Source organism: Rhinatrema bivittatum, chromosome 2 (genome assembly GCF_901001135.1).
Source record: "Rhinatrema bivittatum chromosome 2, aRhiBiv1.1, whole genome shotgun sequence".
Taxonomy (NCBI): domain Eukaryota; kingdom Metazoa; phylum Chordata; class Amphibia; order Gymnophiona; family Rhinatrematidae; genus Rhinatrema; species Rhinatrema bivittatum.
The window spans coordinates 572,123,330-572,147,350 of NC_042616.1; the positions used below are offsets into that span (position 1 = coordinate 572,123,330).

Below are 24,021 nucleotides of genomic sequence, written 5' to 3' on the forward strand. Positions count from 1 at the left end.
GCAGCCCATCCCCTGCCCACCAGCATGGCAGAGCAGGGATCCTTCTGGCAAAAGCCAGGGCTGTGCCTTCTCACAATGAGGTTCCAGTCTCACCGGTCCAAACCATTCTACTGCAATAGTAAAGGCCACAAGCGAAATGTTTTGGAATTTAAAGTATGAACCTTGTGACCAAGTCTCTTGTTTTTAAAGATCTCCTTACACATCCACTGCTCAGTGCAACAGCTACATGGCCTTCTCTTGCTCCAGAGCTCCCATCTTGCTTAAATTTACAGTAGCAGGATGAGCAAGGTAGAGGAGTTTGCAAAAACAAATATTAAAAAAAAAAACAAAAACCATGAGGGGTCATCTTGATCATTTTGTGCTACCTGTCAATATCAAACTAAAAAAAAAAGCCCTCACACTTGCAAGGTAAAATATCTTCTGTATCACTTCACTGTGCGATGCTATAAAAACATGGCACAGGAGGAGAGCAGACAAAATGATCAGGACATAAGAGGATGAAGGCAGCCGAAGAGAAGCAGCTCAGAGGAGAAATAAATGACTGGATAATAAAGGGGGAGCTACCAACAGGGAAAGAGAAAACAGCAAAGAAAAAGGGAGAAAGGAGGCACAAATATTAAACAAGTTCTGCTTGCTATATAAAGAAAGGGGGAAGGCGATAGCCCCTCTGTCCAGCCTCGGAAACAAATGACTTAAGTTATCACAAAACCATTATAGAAGCAATGGAAGGACATTTCCTGGCACAACAGCTTGCGCCTGTGTCTTCGAGCTTCCAGAGCAAGTGGGAACCAGCCTCTCTACAGCCTTCATTCATAGCTACCTGGGGATTTTTCTCTATTCTATAACCGCCCCACCCCCACATCTTGGTTAGCCATGCAAGTGACTGTGCCCTGGGCAGGGTACAGCTCCTTGTGCAACCTGGCACACTTGCACTCTGTCTGCTCACGAGATATCACTATTCTGCAAGAGCAGATACCAATAACCTCCAACCTCCCACCTCCACAGCATCCCTAGCCCCGATCAGCTAGATCTGAGTCCCAGCCAGGTCTCTGGCAGAGCAGTGCACAGCCCTGGATCCACAGGCTTGCCTGAATTCTTTGAGGGCCTGCACAAGTGGATGTCTGAAACTGATCTAGACTTCAGTAAGGCCTTTACAGAAAAAGGTCTCAATTGGCAGAAGAAGAACCAATACAGCAAGTGTGGAAGGAACTAAGATAGGCACAAAGGGATCTTTATAGCAGGACAAAGGAGAGAGGAAACCAGAGACTGGGTGGTAGCAGCCACTACACACAGATGCCCAGAGAGCCCTTTAAATCAGGGCTCCCCGATCCGGCGTCCATTTCTGGCCGCCTCCGGCCACGCTCTTCAAGGCAAGAGCCCCCCTCTCAACATCCGAGGGGCAGGAGCCCCTCTTCCCACCTGGGGGACCAGAAACAGCAGGGCGAGAGCCCCGGGGGATTTTTCGGGGCGGGAGCCCCCTCCACCCAATGCATGCCCCTTTGTGCACCCCTTTACAACTTTTAAACAACCTCTCCAAAATAAATTGCCATAACAAGAAAAGAAATGGCAAGCACAAAGCCACTGGAAAACTCCCAACTCAAGCCCCACAGTAAAAACCCAAGCAACAAAGACGAACAAAATGAAAAAATAAAGAAACTGAACACAGAAAAACCACAGATGGTAACACGAAAAAAGAAAGAATCAAAGAAACACCTCAATTCACAACAAGAAAACATCACCCACATCAACATGAAGTCCTTCAGCCGCTACATAGCACTATCATTCCTCTTATTCAACGCATAATCAATAGTAAAGAAAATACCAATCCTATCCGATCTACTCGACGATCCTAAACCAGATTTCATTGCCATCACGACAACATGGATAAAAAACACTGACAGTACTAATTAACCAAATAAATAACCTTAACTACAGATCGTTCTCAATCCCCTGACCAAAAAAGAAAGGAGGACTAATGCTAATTAAAAAAAAAACCAAAACAACAAAAAACAACACAACCTACTGATAAAACTACTTCAAACCAACAACTTAACCAACGGAAATCGCACTATTCGACTCACCTCGAATACAGATATGCCTAATATACTGTCCACCCAATTCACTAGATAGGAACTGCTCACCACTAATAGTATTCTTCTTATCCAAGCTTTCTATCAACCAACCCATCATCATCTTAGGAGACCTCAACATACACGCGGACACAATTCCCCACTCCCCCACATACACAATGATAATAGATGCACTATCAACACTTGGTCTTAAACAAATCATAAAAGGACCAGCACACAAAGCAGGGCATACACTAGACCTCATCTTCATCCATACAGACTTATGGACGGATTACCACACAAATACAACCAATATACCTTGGTCAGACCACTCGCATATATACATCAGCCTTTCTTCCAACCATATACAGACATCTGAAAAAAAAACACATCTAAATCCTTCTCCTAAAGACCTCCCTTCAACAGAGAAACTTCAAGAAAATCTACAAACAGAACTAACAAACCTAGATCTATCCAATGCTGATAACGCCACATCATCCTGGTTCAGCATTACTAAATCAATAGCAGATAAGATAAACCCCATGATAAAGAAAAATATACAAAACCCAAAACACCAGAACCAATGGTACAACGAAAACATCTGAGCAGCCAAACGCGAACTCAGGAAAAAAGGAAAGACCTGGAGGACCAACAAAACATCTACACAACTGAATGCATACCGAGCACAATTAGCATACTACAAAAAAAATGATCCACAATGCTAAAAAAGATTTCTACATAAAAAAAAACAAAAACGAATTCCAACATAACCCAAGAATGTTATTCAATATCATACATGGTCTAACTAAATCCACCAAACAAACAGCAAACACCAGTCTCCAAACTATCAAACAACAACCTTGCAGACTTCTTTAATGATAAAATAAGCAAACAACCTCAACAGCACACAAGACCCAAAAATACTAATCAATCATCAAGCTGGACCAACTTTGACCCAACATCACTAGAAGTACAAATCATCATTAAAAAAAAAAATGAACCCAGCCAAGCATCCCATTGACAGCATACCCATTCAGACGATCAAAGAAATCGAACCATCAATTACTAAAACACTAACAGACATTGTGAACCTATCACTCACTAAAGGAAGCTATCCAGACTGCCTAAAGTCAGCAATTATCAAACCCATCCTAAAAAAGACTAACCTTGATCCAGAAAACCCACTAAACTGCTGTCCAATATCAAATCTTCCATTCAATCACTAAAATTATCGAAAAATCATCCACTCACAACTCAGTGACCACCTGGAAATGATTATCTTACACCCCACGCAATTCGGCTTCAGGAAAGAACACCAAACCCTAAACTCCTAGCATTAAATGACACCGTCCTCAAAGGCTTCGATAGTGGCAACAGCTACATTCTAATTCTACTAGACTTAGCAGCCTTTGACACAGTAAACCACTCAATATTGATTGACAGTCTCACCGAAATCAGATTAAAAGAAAAACACACTGCAATGGTTTTCCTCATATCTATCACAAAGGACATACCCGGTAGCAATCAACGACACCATATCAAAGAAAAAAAACTTTGACACTGGAGTTCCCCCAAGGATCCACTCTATCTGCGACGTTATTCAACATTTACCTTCTACCGATATGCCACTTCCTCACAAACCTTAAACTGAATCACTTCATTTACACGGATGACATCCAAATACTCATCACAATACAAAAATCTCTGGAAGAAACTTACAAAAAAACTGCCATCTACCTCACAAGAATAAAGCAATTGCTAAACAACATGAGACTCATCCTAAATATTGACAAGACAAAATTATGCTGGATAGAAAAATCAATCCCACTTACATGCCATATCTCAGCATAATGAATTATAACACAGCAATCTCCCCAGTCACCCATGCACGCAACCTTGGAGTCATAATCCTCAAAGATATATCATTCAAGTCCCACATCTCCGCAAAAATCAAAGACTGATATCACAAACTTCTAACACTACGACACCTAAAACCATTCCTGTCAGCCATTGACTTCAGAACAGTACTCCAACTACTCATCTTCTTCAACCTAGACTACTGCAACTCTCTGCTGTTCAACCTCCCTCTCACCACCATCCGACCACTACAAACCCTACAAAATACAGCCGCCAGAATACTCACAGGAACAAGAAAATTTGATCATATAACTCCAACCCTCATTTCCCTACACTGGCTCCCAATAAAATACAGGGTAGACTACAAAATATTATCCATAATTCACAAAATAGTCTATGAAAAACAAATTGGCTCAGTGCATCCATAAAACTCCACTCACCAAATAGAAATCTCCGATCAGCGAACAAAGGCCTACTAAAAATCCCACCAACCAGGCACAAACTCATAACTCCTCGGAAGAGAGCCATATCCCTAGTAAGCCCTGAACTATGGAACTCCCTCCCAACAGAACTGAGAACACAACAAAATTTAAAAACCTTCAAAAAAAAAAAAAAAAAGCTAAAACCTTGGCTGTTTACAAAAGCCTACCAAAACTCTGAATGACTCCACAAGAAAACGATTTCACGAAAAGATACCAGACTATACCAGAATGACACCAAGAAAGAACTTTCAATAGTCTGTCTATACAGCCACTTTAACAAATGTTTGTTGTTGATAATGTTTAATTACTGTGAATCAATACTTTGTAAACCGTAGTGATGGCAAAACCAAATGACGGTATATAAAACTCTATAAATAAAGGACAAGGGGGTCTTTAATCTGCTGATACGGTATGTTTCCATGTGAAAAACTATGGATGGAATTATTGGTGAACCGCCAGGTCTGTGAACCCCACAACGTTGGAGGCCTGACCTAGAGATATTCAGAGCACCATTTTTTTTTTGAGGGGGGAGGGGGGGATTGTGATCTAAGCAAAATTTGAAATTAGGTCCAGTTCTATTAGGGAGGAGGTTAACTTTTTACCAGATCTTTTTAAAAATGTAATTACTTAATATAACAAAAAATCCTTACATTCTAGAAGCTGCCTGGGACTATAATCCAAAGTGAGACAGTTAAAAAAAAACAACAAAAAAAACCCAACGATGGTGCCTCATCAACAGCACCGTCTTCCCTCCTAGATCAAGGCTGAGAACACCACAATCCTGTCTAGATGAACATTTTATATTTATGCCACAACTATGTTTAAAAGGGCAAAAATTACAAATTCTCCTCCGGTCCAATTACATATCAGAGTTTACATACAATTCCTAACATGAATCAATTACATATAAAAGAAAGGAATCATTGTTCAAGATAAAAATACAAAAAAAAACCCCCAAACATCTGATTGAAAAGTTAACATGAAAAAAATCATGCACCCATGAGCCTTGCAAACCACATTTCAATATTATGGAATGCCAACACAGTGTTTTAAAAAAACGTGTGGAAGTGATCACAACGCATCCGCATTCATACGTCACATACCATTCACACTATGATAAAATACACGGTCTGTAATCAAACCTACACCCTCCTGCTTTAATACAGGTTACTACATTAGTTTCATTTAGTTTAACAATCATTTATTTGTTTTACAGTGTTTGTTGATTCAAGTGTGCTATGGCCTTTAAAGTGGGAATGTCCCATCTATTATCACATACTCTATTGGTGAGATTTTTCAAGCTGTGGAGTTTATGAACGTGTGGATGTGTGTATATATAGGTGTATCATGTTTTTAAATATTGCTTAAATATTTTTTAGGTGGCAGAGGAATTGCAGTCATTTTGACATATGAAGAGTTGAATATTAACAAGTTCGGTAGCCCGCAGTGTGTATTATATGGGTGAAGATCTATTTTAGCAGCTGGCTGTTAGTCGTTGATTGGAGTAATAAGTGGAAGAGGGTGAAGTTTTGTTGTTCTCCTTGAAGAAGTCGACAGACGAAACAGCTAGGTCCTTTGTTGGGGTCTAGTGCAAACTCTTTAAGCACCAATATAGGGAGTCTGTGAGGACATTGAAATTTTCTTATACCAGCAACATCACGTGGATTTATAGATTCTTTATCAGGGCAGCAGTAAGGTTGCGAGGACCATCTAGGTTGGACCACAGACCATGTATTTTATCATAGTGTGTGGCGTGTGAGTTTGGGTGCGTTATGATCACTTCCACAGGTTTTTAAAATGTGGTGTTTTGTAAGGCTTTGTGTGTGTGATTTTTCATGTTAAACATTTTATTGAAAAGTTATGTTTTTTGTATTTTTGTTCCTTTTATAAGTAACAAGTTCTCCGCCTACAAAAGCAGGAGACTAAAAACAATTTCTCCACAAATACACTCAAATTTCAGGTTACAGGAAATCCTGCCCATTGCCAAAGCTATGGAAATACATTTACTAGTTGTACGCATGCAACTAAAAGCAAACCCACAGAAAATACACAGACTAATCGACACATGCAGCATGCAAAGCAGCACATGCACACACATGATAAAAGCTAAAAGGATGTACCACGCTGAAGAACACTGTCGTTAGCACAGGTTAGTACAGAGGGCAGAGGCAGACGCTGTTAGCTTACGGCAGGCTCCGAATTCTGAATTATCCATTCAATAGCATCCCACCCCTAGAGCAACACAGAGAAGGGGTAAGAAACACATGGCGCAGGAGAAGAGATGCATCCACTGCTCCACTAGGAAACTGGGGGGGAGAATAAATTAGGCTTTTCATGAACAGTGGTGTTTTGGTTTAGTTATCGTTTTTTTTAAATCTCCCTCCTTTCCCTTGTTGATCTTATCCCCAGCTCCAAGTTTAATACTACCTTTCTTCAATTATTTTTAATCTCATCTTGCAGCAGGAGGTACACATTTTATTCCATCATGGGTTTGGTTTTTTTGGGGGTTTTTTAAGAGCTCTATGGCCCAGAGGTCATACACTCTGCAAGTATAGCAGTTAAAGTTTTCTTTAAAAAAAATAAATAAATAAATAAAATTTACCGAAAAAAGCCCACTCCCTCCCCTCATAAATCCATATCCCCCAGGTTCCTTAAAAATAAAATACAAAGTCCATCGAGCCCAGCATTCTGCCGGGGACAGTCTGGAGCACAAGTACCCGGCTGAGTCTCAATAGCTGGTCTTTTTCTTATATCTCAGTCTGAGGAATAAGCGCTGGATTTCCCACATCTACCTGACAAATAACTGCTTAAGGACTTTTCCTTCAGGAACTTAAGCTAGCTTTCTAAAGAGGATTGGACAACTTGCCTTGACCATGTCCTCTGGCAAACAGATCCCTTTGCTCGATTGTGTTCTGAGGAAAAATATTACTATAATTTGTTTTAATTTGCCATTTCATGGGGTGTCCTCTAGTCCTAGTGTTGCTTAAAGGGTAAATAATCATTCCCTATTTACCCTTTCCATCCCACTCATGATTTTATGAATTTTAATCATATCCCCTCTCACTTGTCTCTTTTCCAAGCTAAAGAGCCCTAATCTGTTTAGTCTTCCTTCATAAGGGAGCTGGTTCCTCCCCTTTATCATGTGTCACCCTTCTCTATATCTGCTAAGACTCAAGGTGAGGTCACACACTGGAACTATACAAAGGCATTATAATAGTCTGTTTTCTTCTCTATTCCTTTCCAAATAATTCCGAACATTCAATAGCCTTGACTGCTGCTGCATACTGAGCCAAAGATTTCAAGGTATTGTTCACAAGGACTCCTGAAGTCCTTTTCCTGGGTGGTGACTCCTAAAATGGAACCCAGCATCATGAACCTATAGTTGGGATTATTTTTCCCTATGTGAATTATTTTGTCCATGCTAAATTGCATCTGCCATTTAGAAGCCTGGTCTCCTAGTCTCACAAGTTCCTTCTGCAGTTCCTCATAATCCAGCACTGTTCAACTTGAAACAATTTTGTGCATCTGTACATTTGGTCAGCCCATTCATTGTTCCTTTCTTCTCCAGAGCATTCGTGAATATGCTAGATCACGCAAGTCCCAATACAAACCCCTGGGGCACTCTAACGACCTTTCACCATTTGGGAAAACTATTTAATCCTACCTTCTGTTTCCTGTCTTTTATCTATTTACCAATCCACAATAGGCCATTGCCTCCATTCCTATGAACTCCCAAATTCCTGAGGCACCTCTCATGAGGGACTGTCATAACTTCTGAAAATCCAAATACACTCTGTCACCCAGCTTACCTTTGTCTGCATGCTTATTTACACCCTCAAAATCTAGTAAATTGGAAAGACGACTTGATTGTGCAAAACCCATGTTGACTCTCACCCATTAAACCATGTCTATTTATATGGTCAGTAATTTTGAAAACCCTCCTCACCCAGGCCATCTCCTCAGTTGTTCACGCTGAGTCACAATTTACATTACAGTGTGCTCTGAGAGTGTGTCAGTAGAGCAGCTCCTCTGGGAACAGCCAATATGAATCAACATGCAGGTGCTTAGAAACACTTTCAAAAACAAACATGGGTATCTCCTCAGGAGTCACTTTTTTTTTTTTTTTTAAAGTGAACCACAAAGAGCAGACATCAATGCTCAGGCTGCAGCAACCGTGTGGAGACTCCAGGTTTGCAGCTGCTGTCTGCAGAGACTGTGCAGCTAGGCCCAGGAAGGGATGTAGACTGCTGCTATAGCATGAGGAGCTGCTCCTCCAGGTCTTGGTCTGCGAGGGTCCTTGGCTGCAGTCGCTTAGGGTGGGATAAACACAGCAGGGGGGGAAAAAAAGCAACCAGGCATTGCAGGGGGTGGGGGGAGGGAATGGACCTTAGCAGGACAAAATCTTGGATCCTGATGCTCTTGATTGTTCTAACTGATAAATTACCTGTCTAGTACTAATCATTTAAAATCTCTCCTCTTAAAAAAAAAACAAACCATCTTCAAGATTTAAAATTACTAAAATAATGTGTAGATATCAATATGCTTGCTCTAAGGAAATACTTCACTTCCAGAGGTTCTGCAGGCTTTTTAGCCTTCTGGATGACTTTAAAATTAGCCATATGCATCACAAGAAGATTGAACTCAACTGACCAATTTCTCCCATCAAATTACTTAGTGTGTGCAGATCTTTTCCTTGTTCTGATCAATTTTCTTTCCTGTGGCATCACTGCTTCACAATTCACCAGTTCCTCGAAAAGGAGCATTTGTATCAGTGGATGAAATTACTAATATATCTTCCAGTTCTCAAGGTGAGGAAGCTCTGGCCATGGTGCTGCACGGTAGGAGATTCTGGTTAGAGTCTCTCTGAGAAGGCACGGGGAGTTGCAGAGGTGGCACTGCAGTGACTCCTGCTGATACCAAAAGGAGCATCGAGGGCTACTCCCAGAACAAAGAGACTCCACCCAACTTCAGTCCCCCCAAGATCCTGTGTCACCCAGACACGACATAAGAGAGAGGTATGGCACCAAGAGGGAAAAAAATGGGAATAAAAAAAAAAAACTAGGCTGGCTGCTCTTGAGGCAGGAGTTTCCAGTATAGTTTTGAGAGACAGAAAAGCTCTAACTTCAGCACTTCCAGCTGAAGTTAGAGTTAGTTATTCCAGCTAGAATAAGGGAGTGGGGGTCACCAAGCACAGCAGGTTTTCCCTGCAGTTACAGAGGCACTCTGAGCACTGCCCTATGGAAAAGGGGGCATGGCGGGGAGTGGAAGTATCATCAAATGAAGATTAACAGAAACTCAAAATGTGGCAATGTTAAAAGTAAGGCTTTGCACAACTTTAATACCTGGAGGTAAGGAAAAGAAAGGGGGCAGAGCCACCATCCTCCCTACCATTTCAGCAAACCAGGATCTAGGACTACAGCATATGAAACTGGTCCTTTATTTCCCCGAATGTCCGTGCTGTGTGGGCCGTTTTCGGAGCCACAGCAAACAAACAAAGAGCAAAGTGCCGCTTCAGGATCTCATGACCAGCACACCACTTACCTTTCTGGCATTCGAAGAGATTGTGTTTGCCATTAATCCTTCCAAGTAACTGCTAAGGCTGACTCCTTTCACAGTAATGATTGCTTCTTGAGTTAAAACGGTCCTAGAATGGATTTAAAAAAAAAAAAAAAGTTAATATTTGCACTGACAAAAATGACAGTGCTGCAGTTGCATGGTGGTTGGCAGGTGCAGGACTTACTCTTCAGGGTTTGCAGGGTGAGGTCTGTATACCAATCTTTCATCAACTGACACCAGGTTTGTGAGTGTAAGCTGCAAAATAAAAAGATGAAAATGCTCCAATGTTGAAAGTTTCCCTTTGGCATTTCTTGCATTCCACCAAAGGCAAAGATGAAACTAAATAATTGTTTGGCGTCATCAAATGATTTTCTTCAAGATCAGTTTTATGGTGGAAATGTTTTGGGGTTTTTTTCTATTTATTATACTTCAAAAGTCAGTCTGTGTGCATGTAAATATCAACTCTACAGCATCTCTCATTACCCACCGCCCTAGCCCAATTAACGCTCCTCCACAATACAGAGTGAGGCACAAATCTCAAGCAGAAAAAAAAAATAAATATTCTAATGAGAGAGAAAAAACAGGCTATTTGCAATATTTCTCAAAACATCTCATCACACATGGGCCTCACACCACCACCATCTATACTAGAACCAAATATGATCACATCTAGGCAAGTCATTCTTAATCACAGTCAACTTTTCCAGAAAATACACAATCCTCAGGCGCTGATCCACAATATGGAAGGATTCTTCCCGAAAGCCGCCAAGGCACACCTAGCTGCCATGATGATTTGTGTTATCAGTATCTGCAGCTTTCTTGGAACAGTAGCAACCGGCAGACTCAAAAAGGGACACCTTAGGATCCTTGCATACAGTAACAGGACCAATATCCTGTATCCACTTAAGAATCACATCCCAATACTCTTGATCAGAGGGGCAATTTCACCAAATATGAAATAAGGACTCCACACCACCACAGAGATGCTGTCAGGCAAAATTCCTGGGTACATTTTCTAAAGGAAGCTCCGGTGTTCGATACCACCTCCTTATCCATTTGGATCCATTTTCCACCAGGCGGCAGGAGCTCAAACTTAACAAATAAAACATGAATACCAGAAGCCTTCATTACGGTGGAAATTAACTGAATTGTATGGCTCCTCATTTGTAAAAAAAAAAAATACATCAATAAAGTTGTGTTTAAGCAACACACTTCCAATTTAGGTAAAGTTAGAATTCTGCATTTCTAGACTACTTTTCCAAATTTTAGCTCAAGGTAGGTTATAACATTTTTCAGGTATGACAAGGCCCTGCCCAAAGAGCTTACAATTTAAGTGGGTGCCTGAGACAACCTGCCTTGGCCAAGGTCACAGAATGTCGCTGAAGGACGTGAGATTTTGAGCCTCGTTCCCTGGTTCGCAGCCCTAACCAGTAGGTCACCCATACCCTAACTTTTACACAACTATTTTCTTTATAAAGAAACTAAGCCATTGCATGGCTGTAGAGCAATAGGCCGATTAAAACTAAAGGACACCAACAAGAAAACTTTTTCACAGCACTCGCTAACCTTGTTAAATCTTACACTTAAATGATTTTATATTTATGAATCTATAAATTTATAAGTGGGAGATGATGGTTTCATATTTTAGCAAATTCTGGCACCAGCCTGGTTATCTATGCCTTTTTAATATTGAATAATCATTAATCAGCCAGCTTATTTTGTCAGTACCAACAATGGCAAGAGTATTGTGTAGAAAAATTTTTTTTTTTTTAATTTTTGATTGCAATTAAAATATTTTGAAAAAATTTTATATCATTTCTTACAATCTTATAAAAAATTTTGAAATGAATAAAAAGTCCCACACCAAGAAAAGAGCTCCTTAGTCACTGAACACCAAAGCTTCAACTAACTTTGTAGACTATAGAAAAAATTCCAACAGATATCAAACTTGAAACAAAAAGGTATTAGCGAAGTTCCAAAAATATACTTAACTTGTAAATCCCATCCCGACCTGGCCGCGTTTCAAAGTGAGTCCTTCCTCAGGAGATCTTATTTCTCTTCTTTACCTGAAAAAATGGCTCCATATAATTTTTTTTAGCAGGAAGTGTCTAAACACAAGACGCTCCCATGTTTTTATTCAAAATGGAACTATATCCACATGACCCGGAAACAGCCTATCATCAATCTTCAAAACAGGGGCACCGTGTCGTAACAGTGACAACCAATCAAGTTCTTCATTCCTTCCCGATGGAAGAACTGACTTAAGAGTAAATATCCAAAATTGTTCATGGTAATTTAACCTTGCTACTCTGTCACCTCCCCATATCGGGTTTTGTACTTGTTTAATGTATTGGTGATGGATTTTATTAATTTCAAAATTTTTATAACTTTTCAAAAAAAAAAAATTTTTCTACACAATACTCTTGCCATTGTTGGTACTGACAAAATAAGCTGGCTGGTTGGTGGTTAATGATTATTCAATATTAAAAAGGCATAGGTAATCTGGATGGTACCAATATTTGCTAAAATATAAAACCATCATCTCCCACTTTATAAATTTATAGATTCATAAATATAAATTCATTTAAGTGTAAGATTTAACAAGGTTAGCAAATACTGTAAAAAAAAAAAAAAATGCTCGTTAGTGTCTTTGTTCCTTGCTTTGAGGGTTGACACCGTTGAGTGGAGGTTTTGAATGTAGGATTTAAAAAAAAAAAAAAATTTCTGAAAAAATAAAACACACATATTAGACAGAACACCTCAGAAGTGCACAAATTTATCAAAGGAATCCACAAACCCCATGTTTTCCCATGCTTTATCGGTTGCCAGTGAAACATTAATGCAATACAAATAAGAGAAAAATGATATGGCAATAATAGGATTTAATTTTCTTAAAATAACTCATTTTTCCTTATCAAAAACAAAGTATGCCAAAACTTTGAAATTTTAATTTTAGGAAAAGAAACTTCTAGACAACTGGTCCAGGAGGCCTGGCTGCCAGGCCCCACCCATCACTCACATTGGTAGAGCACAGCTCCATCTTCTTCTCTACAGGATCCACCACAGAATGTTCCTGGATATACGTCAAAGTCAGATTTGTTCCTAGAATCTAAGCCACAGCAATATGTGAGGGACAAGGACTCCTATTATATGAAAACCCACAAAACCCATCAGAGGTTTGTTTAATTGGTTAACAGAACAATGGCAGCGCATCTCTCACCTCACAGCAATGTCTAGCAGATAGCTGCTCAGAGTCCCGACCATTTCTCTCCACTGTTTCTAAAAACAGTAACAGATGGCAGAAAAAAAAGGCCCAGACAGTCCCTTGTCTGCCTGCTGAGCTGCCACAAGTCTTACATGATCTGTGGCCTCCTCTCTCTCAGCCATCAAGGTCCCTTTGTGTCTTTCCCACACTTGCTTGAATTCTATCACTGCCCTGGCTCCTATCACTTCTGCTCCAGATGTTCATCAGCTTTTCCAGTAGCTTCTCGTTCTACGGGAAATGCTTCCTTCTGGCACTTTACTGAAGCCTTCTAGACATCTGAATGTCGGTATCCTAGCTTCCCTTTCCTATCCTTCTTCTAGAGAGGATATCCTTGGCTCCTTCAATCTCTGTTTATGGATCAGTGCAGGCCATGCACTATTTTGCTGACCCTTCTGATACCTCCCTTTACATATCCAAGTACACTATTAGGCCCAAGGTCTAGTTCCAATCTCCCCACCTCCAAATTTTTTTTTTAACACCTAGATTTCTGCACCTTTTGCTTTTTATTTTGTGGGGTAGGTGGGAGGGCAGGAGGAAGATTAGAGCATAAATTGCCAAATTCTTAAACTATGCTCCCAATTCATCAAAGCCAGCTGTTAAAAGATAATCCTAGACGGTAGGCAGCGAGAGCATCTTTAAAAATGACAAAGGCATACCGCTCTGACCAGGCTGGGCAGTCCCCATTCTGTGCTGAGGAGGCGCTGGCTGTGTAACCTGCCCTGGTTATCCAAGCACCGCTCCAGCACATCCACTCCCACCACGCACGGGTTCATGGGATTGGGGTACTTTCTCATGGCTGCTTTGATCACAGTGTCCCACGGGTGGCTGGAAACAAGAGAACAATTAAAAACCCCAATTAAGCAGGAAGGAGGATAACAGTAGTTCACTTTTAAAAGCAGCATCATTAAGCACACATTTCATACTTTGGTTACAAATTTAACTAAGGCAGCTGCTTGCTGAAATCCTACTCTACACCTTGGCATTCAAAATCTGGGTATTGCAGAGCTGGCCCTGATCAGAAGCCCACGCAGCTGGACTCCAGGATGGAGTTTAGCATTTAAAATAAAATCAGAGTGTGCATCCAGAGATTTCATCTTATATTTATTAAAAAGGAAAGAAAATTGAAAGAAAATACAGGAAAAAAAAATAGGACGATAAAGAAAGAACAAGAAATAACTGCACGGCTGGTTTTCAGGTTTGATCATTCAAATAAAAACCCATTGAGACACATAGGTAGAAGATGCAATCCCTGCAGGTAAGGCATCAGAAGTGAGGCACTGGTCCAGGCTACACCCGTGAACAGCTGAGTGAGACTTTGCAAAAAAAGCACTGGCAGCAGATCACAGAAGGGAGGTGGAAGTGAAGGCAGAGCGCCTTTGCCAATGTGGCAGATATCCAGCCGCATGCAGAAGAAACTCATCTGATCAGCAGTTTAGGTTTCACACGCAGACAGCACCACCCCCACAAAGCTTCAAAGGCAGAAATCCTGAGAAGGATCACCTTCAGTCTCATCATCCAGCTCAACAGAGTTCAAGATGGGTTAGAGATCGTGCAGTTAGTGCAGCATCACACTGAAACCGTGGGATAACATGCAGAGGGCCCTTCGCTTTCAGGTTTTATTTTTCCCAGGAATTTACCTGTGTGTATTACAAGAACAACAAAAATGGGAGAGATCAGGAAGAAACAGTGACTCATGCTAGGTATTTTGTTCTTGGAATTATAAAAATACTGAAATTCATGGTAAAAAAAATAAAATAAAAAAGATACAGCATAAACAGGGATTTGAAAAACAAATCCCTTCTATGCCATAAAACATGATTTTGCCTCTCCCATCCCTCCACTATTTTTGCTCAGAATAGAAACAGGGCCAAAGAAAAGAAAAATGCTTTAAATAACCCCCTGGAATACTTAAAACTCAGTAATAAAATTTTATGTTGGGAATGTAAAGCGGGCAACCGCAAGCAGCTGATTTAAAGATACTAAATTTAGAGGAAAGGAAAGTGCAAAAAGGCAGATCAATAAGCTGACAAGCTGATCAATACACCATTTTTGGGCATAATGGGAGATACTGCGGAAGGTCAAGCAACCTCTAAGATTAGAATCTTCAAACAGGAGCTCCGCAGGGATCAGCCCCATCTGCCACACTATTCAACATATACATGCTGCCTTTGTCACCTGCTAGCTGGTTTGGGCATCTCACATTACATATACGCTGCTGATATTCAATTAATACTTCCAATTGGTGACAAAATTGAGAAAAAACATTAAACATAGCCAACATGTATCTAGATATAATAAAACAACTTCTAAACCAAATGGAATTAGTTATTAATATAGAGAAAACAGAATTCCTACATCTAGAATGAAAAAAAAAAAAACATAGCGATCATTCAAAACTCAATCACACTCAATGACAACCAAAAAATACAACTAGCTGAGAAAGTGCGAAACTTTGGAGTGATAATCGATGCGGAACTAAGTATGAAACAACATATCTCTCTAAAAGTAAGGGAAGGATACGCCAAACTTATGACTCTTAGAAGACTAAAACCACTACTAACGCCAACAGACTTCCGATCAGTATTACAAGCCTTAATTTTTGCTAGTACTGACTACTGTAATGCCCTACTACTAAGTTTACCATACACCACAATAAGACCACTACAGACATTACAAAACACAGCTGCAAGAATTCTGACTAATAAAAGTAAAAAAAAAAGAGACCATATCACAGATACCCTAATTGAACTACACTGGTTACCCATTGAGCAAAGAATACAATATAAGACTATGTACCATGCATAAATTAATACATGACGAAAAAGCAGAATGGCTGAACACAGCCCTTCACGTACACGTCCCCCACGGAAACCTGAGATCAGCAAACAAAGCACTGTTAACTATTCCCTCAGTTAAAACAGCCAGACTAACTCAAATAAGGGATAGGGCCCTATCCCTGACAGGATCTATAATATGGAACACAATGCCTTTAGAAATCAGATTGCAAAGAAACATCAAAACCTTCAGAAAAAGTTTAAAAACCTGGCTATTTAAGCAAGCCTACTACAAAGAGAATGGTGAGTAGAATCCAGGGAAATGTAGGATGTGGTCAGTAGAACTCACACACACACACCAGCTTAATCGAACTGTGTGTATTTTATTTTTCTTTCAACAACAAAGGACTAGATTTAAGTATTTATCTCATATCTGATAAAGATAGAATTGGAAATGACTTATCACACCCACCAATTAATATTTATTATGAAACTGTTACAGTATTTTGATGGCACCTGTTTAGTTGATATAATTTAAGACATTTTATGCAACATTTATTTATTTATTTTATTTATTTATTTAAGTTTTTTTATATACCAACATTCAAGACAGTGGTCCCATCATGCTGGTTCACAAGAAACAGGGGTGAAACATGAAGTTATGTCCCTTATTGTGAACTGTTGTGACGGCATCTAGCTTAACGACGGTATAGAAAAGATTTTAAATAAATAAATAAATCTGCTGAAGGCTCTATGGACTTCTGGGGCCAAAATATTTCAATTATTCAGTAATAATTTTATTTATTTAGACTTTTTATATACTGTCGTTCCATATAACAATCACAACAGTTTACAAAAGTTACATTCATACTATAAATCAAAGACAATGACTGTTTAGTTCAGCAGGTTCGTAGTTGTAGTCTTACCAGAGGATTTGATTGGTGTTCTTATTCCCTTGTTTATGTTTTACTTATTTATCAGTATCTTCATTATGCTTTCCTTTGTAACACTAAGCTGCCGATCATAGGTACTCACTTTTCTTAACATGCTCTGCCTTATTTAGGTGTTTGACTGAAAGCCATTTACCCTATAGTTGTATACACGTTGTTGCCGGGGAGGGGTGGGGAGATTCAGTTATTTAACGTATGGAAAATCTGTTGTGATTTGCTGATTTCTCTCAACAGTTCTGGGTTTTTTTGTTATTTTTTTTAAACTTTGTTTAATGTACTGTGGGCAACTGTTGTACATGTTTCTGTTATTGAAATCACTTAATAAAAATATGTTTAAATACAAAGACTAATGACTGTTTACAGAGGTTGTATTGTTAAACAGGAATTAAGATAAATCTAATGAGATGTTTTAATACATTTTAACTAAAGATCTAGGACATCAGGTGATAAATACAGGAATTTATAATATAACAATTTTCACATATTCAGTACGTTGTAATATTCTGACATTCTCTCAATTTAATCCTCATGCTTCAATTAATCTCTCTTGTCCTAGTTATTATAGTTCTTTGCATTCTAATGTTTTTGATGTTTTTAAGTTAGGTTATGTGTGTTTTTGAATAGCCATGTTTTTAGCTCACATTTAAATCTCTTTTTATCTGGTATCAAGCATAACATTTCAGGTATAGATTTCCAAAGCTTTGGTCCCGCTACGGAAAGCACAAGGTCTCTTACTTACATCAGATGTGTACTCCGTATTGCAGGAACAGTCAATAATCCTTTATTTTGAAATCTTAGTGTTTGCATGGTTGTAATGTCACGCCTATCAGACTGCTGTTACTGGAATGAATGATTTTGAATATTAACGTTAATACTTTATAATAGATTGTTATAAACTGAGTGCAGGAGTTTGCAATCTGTTATAAACTGAGTGCAGGAGTTTGCAATCTGTTAGTGACTGACTGCTCAAGTAGCAATCTGTATGGAGAAGATGTTTTGTGGGAGGAGCAGTCAGATAGGAGGAGCAATCTGTAGAGAAAGCTCTGTGTAGCGGGCTCCTGAAGAGGGAGGAGTCAGCAATCTTGTAGTATCTCAGATATCGTCTTGCTAAGGTGTAGCAATCTGTAATGAATCTGATATAGCTATGGTGGATCCCTGGGCCGATGCCAGATGACCACGATCTCGGGAGGATACCCCAGGAGGGACCACCGGCTAGGCTGGAGTATGGAGATAGACACACATTAGTTCTTTTATTAGACAGGTATTTAGAAACCACCAGAGGTGGCACTAGTGAGCTCATATGCCCGGCAGGGCAGTAGTCCCTCAGGTACCGGAACAACGATCCCAGGATGGCTGAGCTGTAGAAAGTGAGTAGGCAGAGTTCATGAATAGAACTATTTATTTTATTTAGTCAGATTTATATACCGACTTTCAAATTCATATGAAGTCGGTTTACAATAGCAAATTCAAAAACAATCAAATCACCGAACACAAACACCTAATATTTCCTAAATATAATACTATCCTAGGACAGTAATTGCAATTCCCTATTCTTATCACTAGATGACAAAACTCACATAAGGTCTCAAGGAAGCTCAGGAGCTGGAAAGCATTAGGCCCTCGAGGAGCGAGTACGCGCTGAGAGAGCGATGGTAACTCACAGTTGTTTGTAGAAGTGATAACTTCCAGGCAGTAGAGAATCTTCAGAGTGTTTAGGAACATGGGCCCTCGAGGAGCGAGTACCGGTTCCTATCTGTGATCTGAAATAAGGAAAAGAGCGAGGCCCCCGAGAAGCAGGTACCTCTGGTAAGTCCAAGGAGGCAGAGTAGCTTGGATCCGAATCTGTGTCCGTCCTTGCTAACTCGATTTGTTAGCGTTTTCAAAGACCTTTAAATGTTGGAAGCAGATGACGTCATCCCAGGGGGAAGCCCCTGAGGTTCGCGCCCTTGCTGGTACAAGAGTCGGGACGTGGGCACGCGCCCTAGGCATCAGGACAAGATGGCGGAGTTGCAGTGTCGAGCCGGTGCGGGTGTGCCGGAGGGAGACGCCGTGGCAGCTAGCCGCCACAGAGGTAGAGAGGGCAGAGTGAGGGCGTCGAGCAGCGACGGATGCAACATAGATTCAGGACTATACTGGCAACCAGTGCAGTTATTTCAGGGAGGGTGTGATGTGATCAAATTTCCTAGTTCCTAATAAAAGTCTTGCTGAGGCATTTTATAATAATTGTAATGGTTTAAAGAGACATTCTGGAAGATCAAGGGTAAGGAGGTACAGTAGTCTAGGTTTGAGAAAATTAAAGCTTGCAATACAGTATGAAAATCTTCAAAAGTGAATAATGGTTTCAACGGATGTAATATATGCAACTTGGCGTAGCCTGCATTAATTAATGTATTGATGTGCTTTTTTCATAGTAAGGTTTTCATCTAGCTGGATACCTAAATCCCATACTTGACCTGAGGGAGTAATTTGAAAAATTACCCAGGTCTAGAGGCAGAGGTTTGACTATAGAAGAATTTCTACTTAACCAAATGATTTCAGTTTTTTGGGGGTTTAATGTTAGTTTAAGTTGAGATAGTTCTTGTTGTATTGCTTTCATTGAGGTTGAGAGTGTCGATGCAGTATTTTCAAATGTTTTGGAGAATGGAATGTAAGATTGTATGTCATCAGCATACAATAAGAAAGTAATTCCATAATCTGCCTGTAATTTACATGGAGGAAACAAATATTGAATAGTGTTTCCGAGAATGCTGAACCTTGAGGGACATCTGTATCAGTGTTAAAGGTATCAGATCTGTGATTGCCCAATTTGACGTGGAATGTCCTATTAGATAGAAAGGAAGAAAACCATCTGAGAACACTACCGTCAATCCCAATATTTGTCAGCTGATGGCATAACAGCGTATGGTCCACAGTGTCAAAGGCGGCTTTTAAATTAAATAGCACAAGAAAATATGATTTATCTGAGTTAAACCCTAGTAGAACAGAGTCCATTAATGAGAGGAGTAAAGTCTCAGTTGAGCGAGGTTTCCTAAATCCAAATTGGTTAGGGAAGAGAATATCTTGGTCTTCTTTCAAATACTTTTGAGAGAAAAGACAAATTGAATATTGGAGGATAGTTGTCCCAAGCAGTTCTCTTTTTTTAGGACTGGTTTTATCACAGCTTGTTTTCACCTCTGTGGAACAGATCCTTCTGAGAGAGAATGATTAGTTAAGGTTGCTCTTGTCAGAGTGATAACACTGTGTTCTTGTTTCAAGGAACTGGCTGGAATTGGGTCGCATAGGTGATTAGCAGGATTCATTTTATTAATGATCTGACTAATTTCAAGATTAGTTACTCTGTCCAACATGGTCCATTTAGCCAGATCATGTGGTTCTGCAGGCACTTTTGTGGGCGAGCAGATAGAGAATAGAGTTTGACCTACTGATTTTATCTAAGAAAGAGGTGGCAATTTCATTGCAAGCATCCTTTGGGAAGTTATAGTTTCTCGAGATGGATAATATGGGGTCCTTAATTAAGTATTTAACATTCAAAGAACAATTTAGAATTAAATATTATCCCATGAACCTGTTTAGCATAGTAATCTTTTTTGGCTTTATTAGTTAGTGCAAGGTATTTTGTTAGGAGAGATCTATATTTTCCTAGGGATTCAGCAGATAGAAATTTTGAGAAACAATGGCGGAAATGCCTAAGGGTCTGTTTAGTGTATCTTAAATAGTCATTGTACCATGGCTTCTTTTGTTTAGAGGTATTCCTTTCTTTATTAATAGTTTCTGTCTGGACTGGACTTAGGTTTTCAGCTATGTCATTGATAATATGATCCCAGGAATCAAATGCTGAGGAGGCATTAGCTTGATTTAATTAAAGAAGGGGGTTTTTTGTTGTTTTTTATTGATTCTACCAGTACTTACATGTCTATCTTTTTTCTGAAGGTAAAAGTTTGATTATCTTTTTTTTTTTTTAGTTCAGTTGAGGAAGATTATTTCCTTCTTTATTAATTGGTAATCAGACCAGTATAGTGTGGGAAGTACTGATTAGACATTTTCTGGTATTGGCAAATATTAGGTCTAGAATATGTCCTGCTTTATGAGTTGCTTTAGAAACAACTTGGGACCATCCCAAAGCATCCATTGTCACAGACCGCGGTTCTCAGTGTTTGATCTGGTTTCTTACGAAGGTTAAAGTCTCCTACAATTATGGTAGATTCTGGTGATGGAAACACATTAGCGAATAATTCAATTAGTGGTGAGCAATCTTTCTGTAGTATTCCTGGGGGACAATAGACCAGTCCTAAGTTAAGTTGAGGGGATTTCAGAATTGCCACCTCATGGGGAGGGTTAATCTGTACTTTGTATGGTACTAGTTTTAGTACTTTTTTTTTTTTTTTTACTAATTATAAATAAACCTCCACCTTTTCTTTTAGGTCTAGGAAAATGGAATACATCATCATTAGGATGCAAAATTTGGTTTAAAAGCACATTATATTTGTCATTCAACCAGATTTCAGAAATGCAAAAAAAAAAAAAAAAAAGGATTTGAATCCTCTACCAGGTCATTGATCAGAGGGATATTTTTAGACAGAGACTCAACATTTAATAAGAGCAGAGTGAACATTAAGCAGGAAGAGATAACAAAGGAGTTGTATACAATTCTGGTTGCCGCATCTCAAAGATATAGTTGTGATGGAGAAGGTACAGAGAAAGGCGACCAAATGATAAAGGGGATGGAACAACTCCCCTATGAGGAAAGGCTAAAGAGGTTAGGGCTGTTCAGCTTTGAGAAGAGACGGCTGAGGGGAGATATGAAAGAGGTCTTTAAAATCATGAGAGGTCTAGAATGGGTAAATGTGAATTGGTTATTTACTCTTTCGAATAGGACTAGGGGGTACTCCATGAAGTTAGCATGTGGCACATTTAAGACTAATCGTAGAAAATTCTTTTTCACTCAACACACAAACTCTGGAATTTGTTGCCAGGGAATGTGATTAGTGCAATTAGTGTAGCAGGGTTTAAAAAAGGTTTGGATAAGTTCTTGGAGAAGTCAATGACCTGCTATTTATCAAGTTGACTTAGAAATAGCAACTGCTATTAATTGCATCAGTAGCATGGGATATACTTAGTTTTTGGATACTTGCCAGGTACTTGTAACCTGGATTGGCCACTGTTGGAAACAGGATGATGGGCTTGATGGACCCTTGGTCTGACCCAGAAGGGCAATTTCTTATATTACTTATCATAGGGGAGACCAAATTTGCAATCATTCTTGGCTTCTCGCTTGGGATACTCTTTAGATCACCATATAAGCCCCATCCTAGAATAGGTTCAATGTAACGCATCTAATCCATGACTGTATCAATGCACGTTGGGTCTACACTTCAGGTCTTCACAAAGGGGTGCAAAGGGGCAAGCGCCTTTACTGTGCTCTTTTGTGCACGCACCTTCAGTGTCACAGCCGCAGTGATGGGCTTTCGATGAGTGAGCAGTAGCCAGGCCCAGCCTTATAGGTGCCAGCATCTCCCTTGTTGCTCCGGGGGGGGGGGGGAAGGAAGCATCCTCACCTCCGTTTGCCCTGCCATCCGATGGAGGAGGCGGTCAGGCAACTGCTGCGGCCGCTGCACTAGACTTAGTAATTATGGGAGTACTACACTTTCAGTGCATACATCGCAATTTACATTGTAAAACTAAACATGGAAGGAAATGTGATTAACTTACTTATATATTAGAATTCATATTAAAGCTAGCTTTCATCCCACAAATAAAATTGGCATTTGTCAACCTGCTCAATGTTAAACCTGAGTGAGGAAGATAATCTAAGAATACTGAATTGGTTTCTGCAGAGGAACCTTTCAGAATTTTTTTCAGTAATGTTCTCAATTATTAAAGGAAGACTTTATTTAATAAGAAAATGTTCTCAAATGAGAAACTCTGGGACAGTAAGGAAATACTGTAGCAAATAACTGCATATTCTCAAACCATCTGCCAAGAGACCACTGGATGTGTTTTATGTGTTTTGGAACAAAACTGATCTCAGGCATTCAGATGCATATCAGATAGACTGAGAAATTAAAAACAGTTTTCACATCATTCCCAGATTTTTTTATGTTTAGCTAATACTACAAAAAATGACCACACTAGTACTTTCAAGTGGTGCTTCCTAACCTTTCTGCCAGCTGAAAGTTGTTTTGGGCTAGCAGCTTTCAACTTCATGAAGTCAACCATTTCAGTCTAAATGGCACACTGATCACGGCTTAGAGCAGAACTACCGTAGGGAAAAGCAAAACGGTATCCACTGCACCCTGAAAAGTTCCTTCCCTCAAGCTATGATGCATCCCGCAGCACTCCCTCCATCTTCAACTGAAATTAACCCAAGAGTCTCTAATCCATGCAGGGTACAATCCACCGAAAATCACCCGCAGCTAAAAAAAAAAGATAAAACCAGCAGATAGAGCCCTAACAGGCGAATAACCATCAAGCCCATGCAGGTTCTTTCTACTGTTCCCTTTTGTCACCATACCTAACTCAGCGCGGGCTTAGATCGGAGAAAACAAGAGGAGGAGGAGGAGGAGGACGCTGCCAGTGCCGGCACACGACCGAATCACTGTAAGGGGGCGGACGAGAGGGAGAAGGGTTCGCTCCGGTGCATCTGCCGCTTCCTGCGCCGAACGCCCACTCTCTACCCCCCTGCGTCCGATCGGAGCCTCTCACCTGAAAACGTGCTCGGAGCTCCAGATCTTCATTGCTACGCAGCCGCCCGCGGCCTCCAAAACCGCACGCGCTCACCCGAGTACCCGGTGCTCCGCCAGCCCGGCTCAAGCCGGCTCCCGCCCGGGAGAGGCCAAAGGTCACATATTGCGTAGAAAGTGCGTCACGCGGTCCCCTGCCGGAAACCGAGACCTTGTATGGTCACTGGCTCGTCCGTCTGGCGATGAGACAATGCTGGGGGGGAGGAGGCGATGTGACGTGAGCAAGGGGAGGAGCTCCAGAATCGCGGGAAAAACTGGCCAGGCTCGCTATTTGGAACCCGCGGGAAGTGATCAGCTGTTTGGGTGGGCTGTCAAAACTTTTATAGAG

At 40.2% G+C, this 24,021-nt stretch overlaps 1 protein-coding gene across 4 annotated transcripts in view; it reads right to left on the reverse strand.

Annotated features, from left to right (window-relative positions):
- PRELID3A (PRELI domain containing 3A) overlaps positions 1-24,021 on the reverse strand; it is a 59,881-nt gene that overhangs the window by 5,015 nt on the left and 30,845 nt on the right. Inside the window, exons 1-5 of one of the 4 annotated variants that reach the window (XM_029590963.1) lie at positions 23,656-23,820; positions 13,886-14,054; positions 12,984-13,073; positions 10,149-10,219; positions 9,950-10,052 (exon numbers count right to left, since the gene is read on the reverse strand). In XM_029590963.1, the coding sequence (XP_029446823.1) occupies positions 9,950-10,052; positions 10,149-10,219; positions 12,984-13,073; positions 13,886-14,054; positions 23,656-23,687 (465 nt within the window). In that variant the 5' untranslated portion in view covers positions 23,688-23,820. Of the gene's footprint in view, positions 1-9,949; positions 10,053-10,148; positions 10,220-12,983; positions 13,074-13,885; positions 14,055-14,729; positions 14,847-23,464; positions 23,593-23,655; positions 23,821-24,021 lie in introns of those variants that run through there. The other 3 variants (XM_029590965.1, XM_029590967.1, XM_029590964.1) reach the window with 3 other exon arrangements.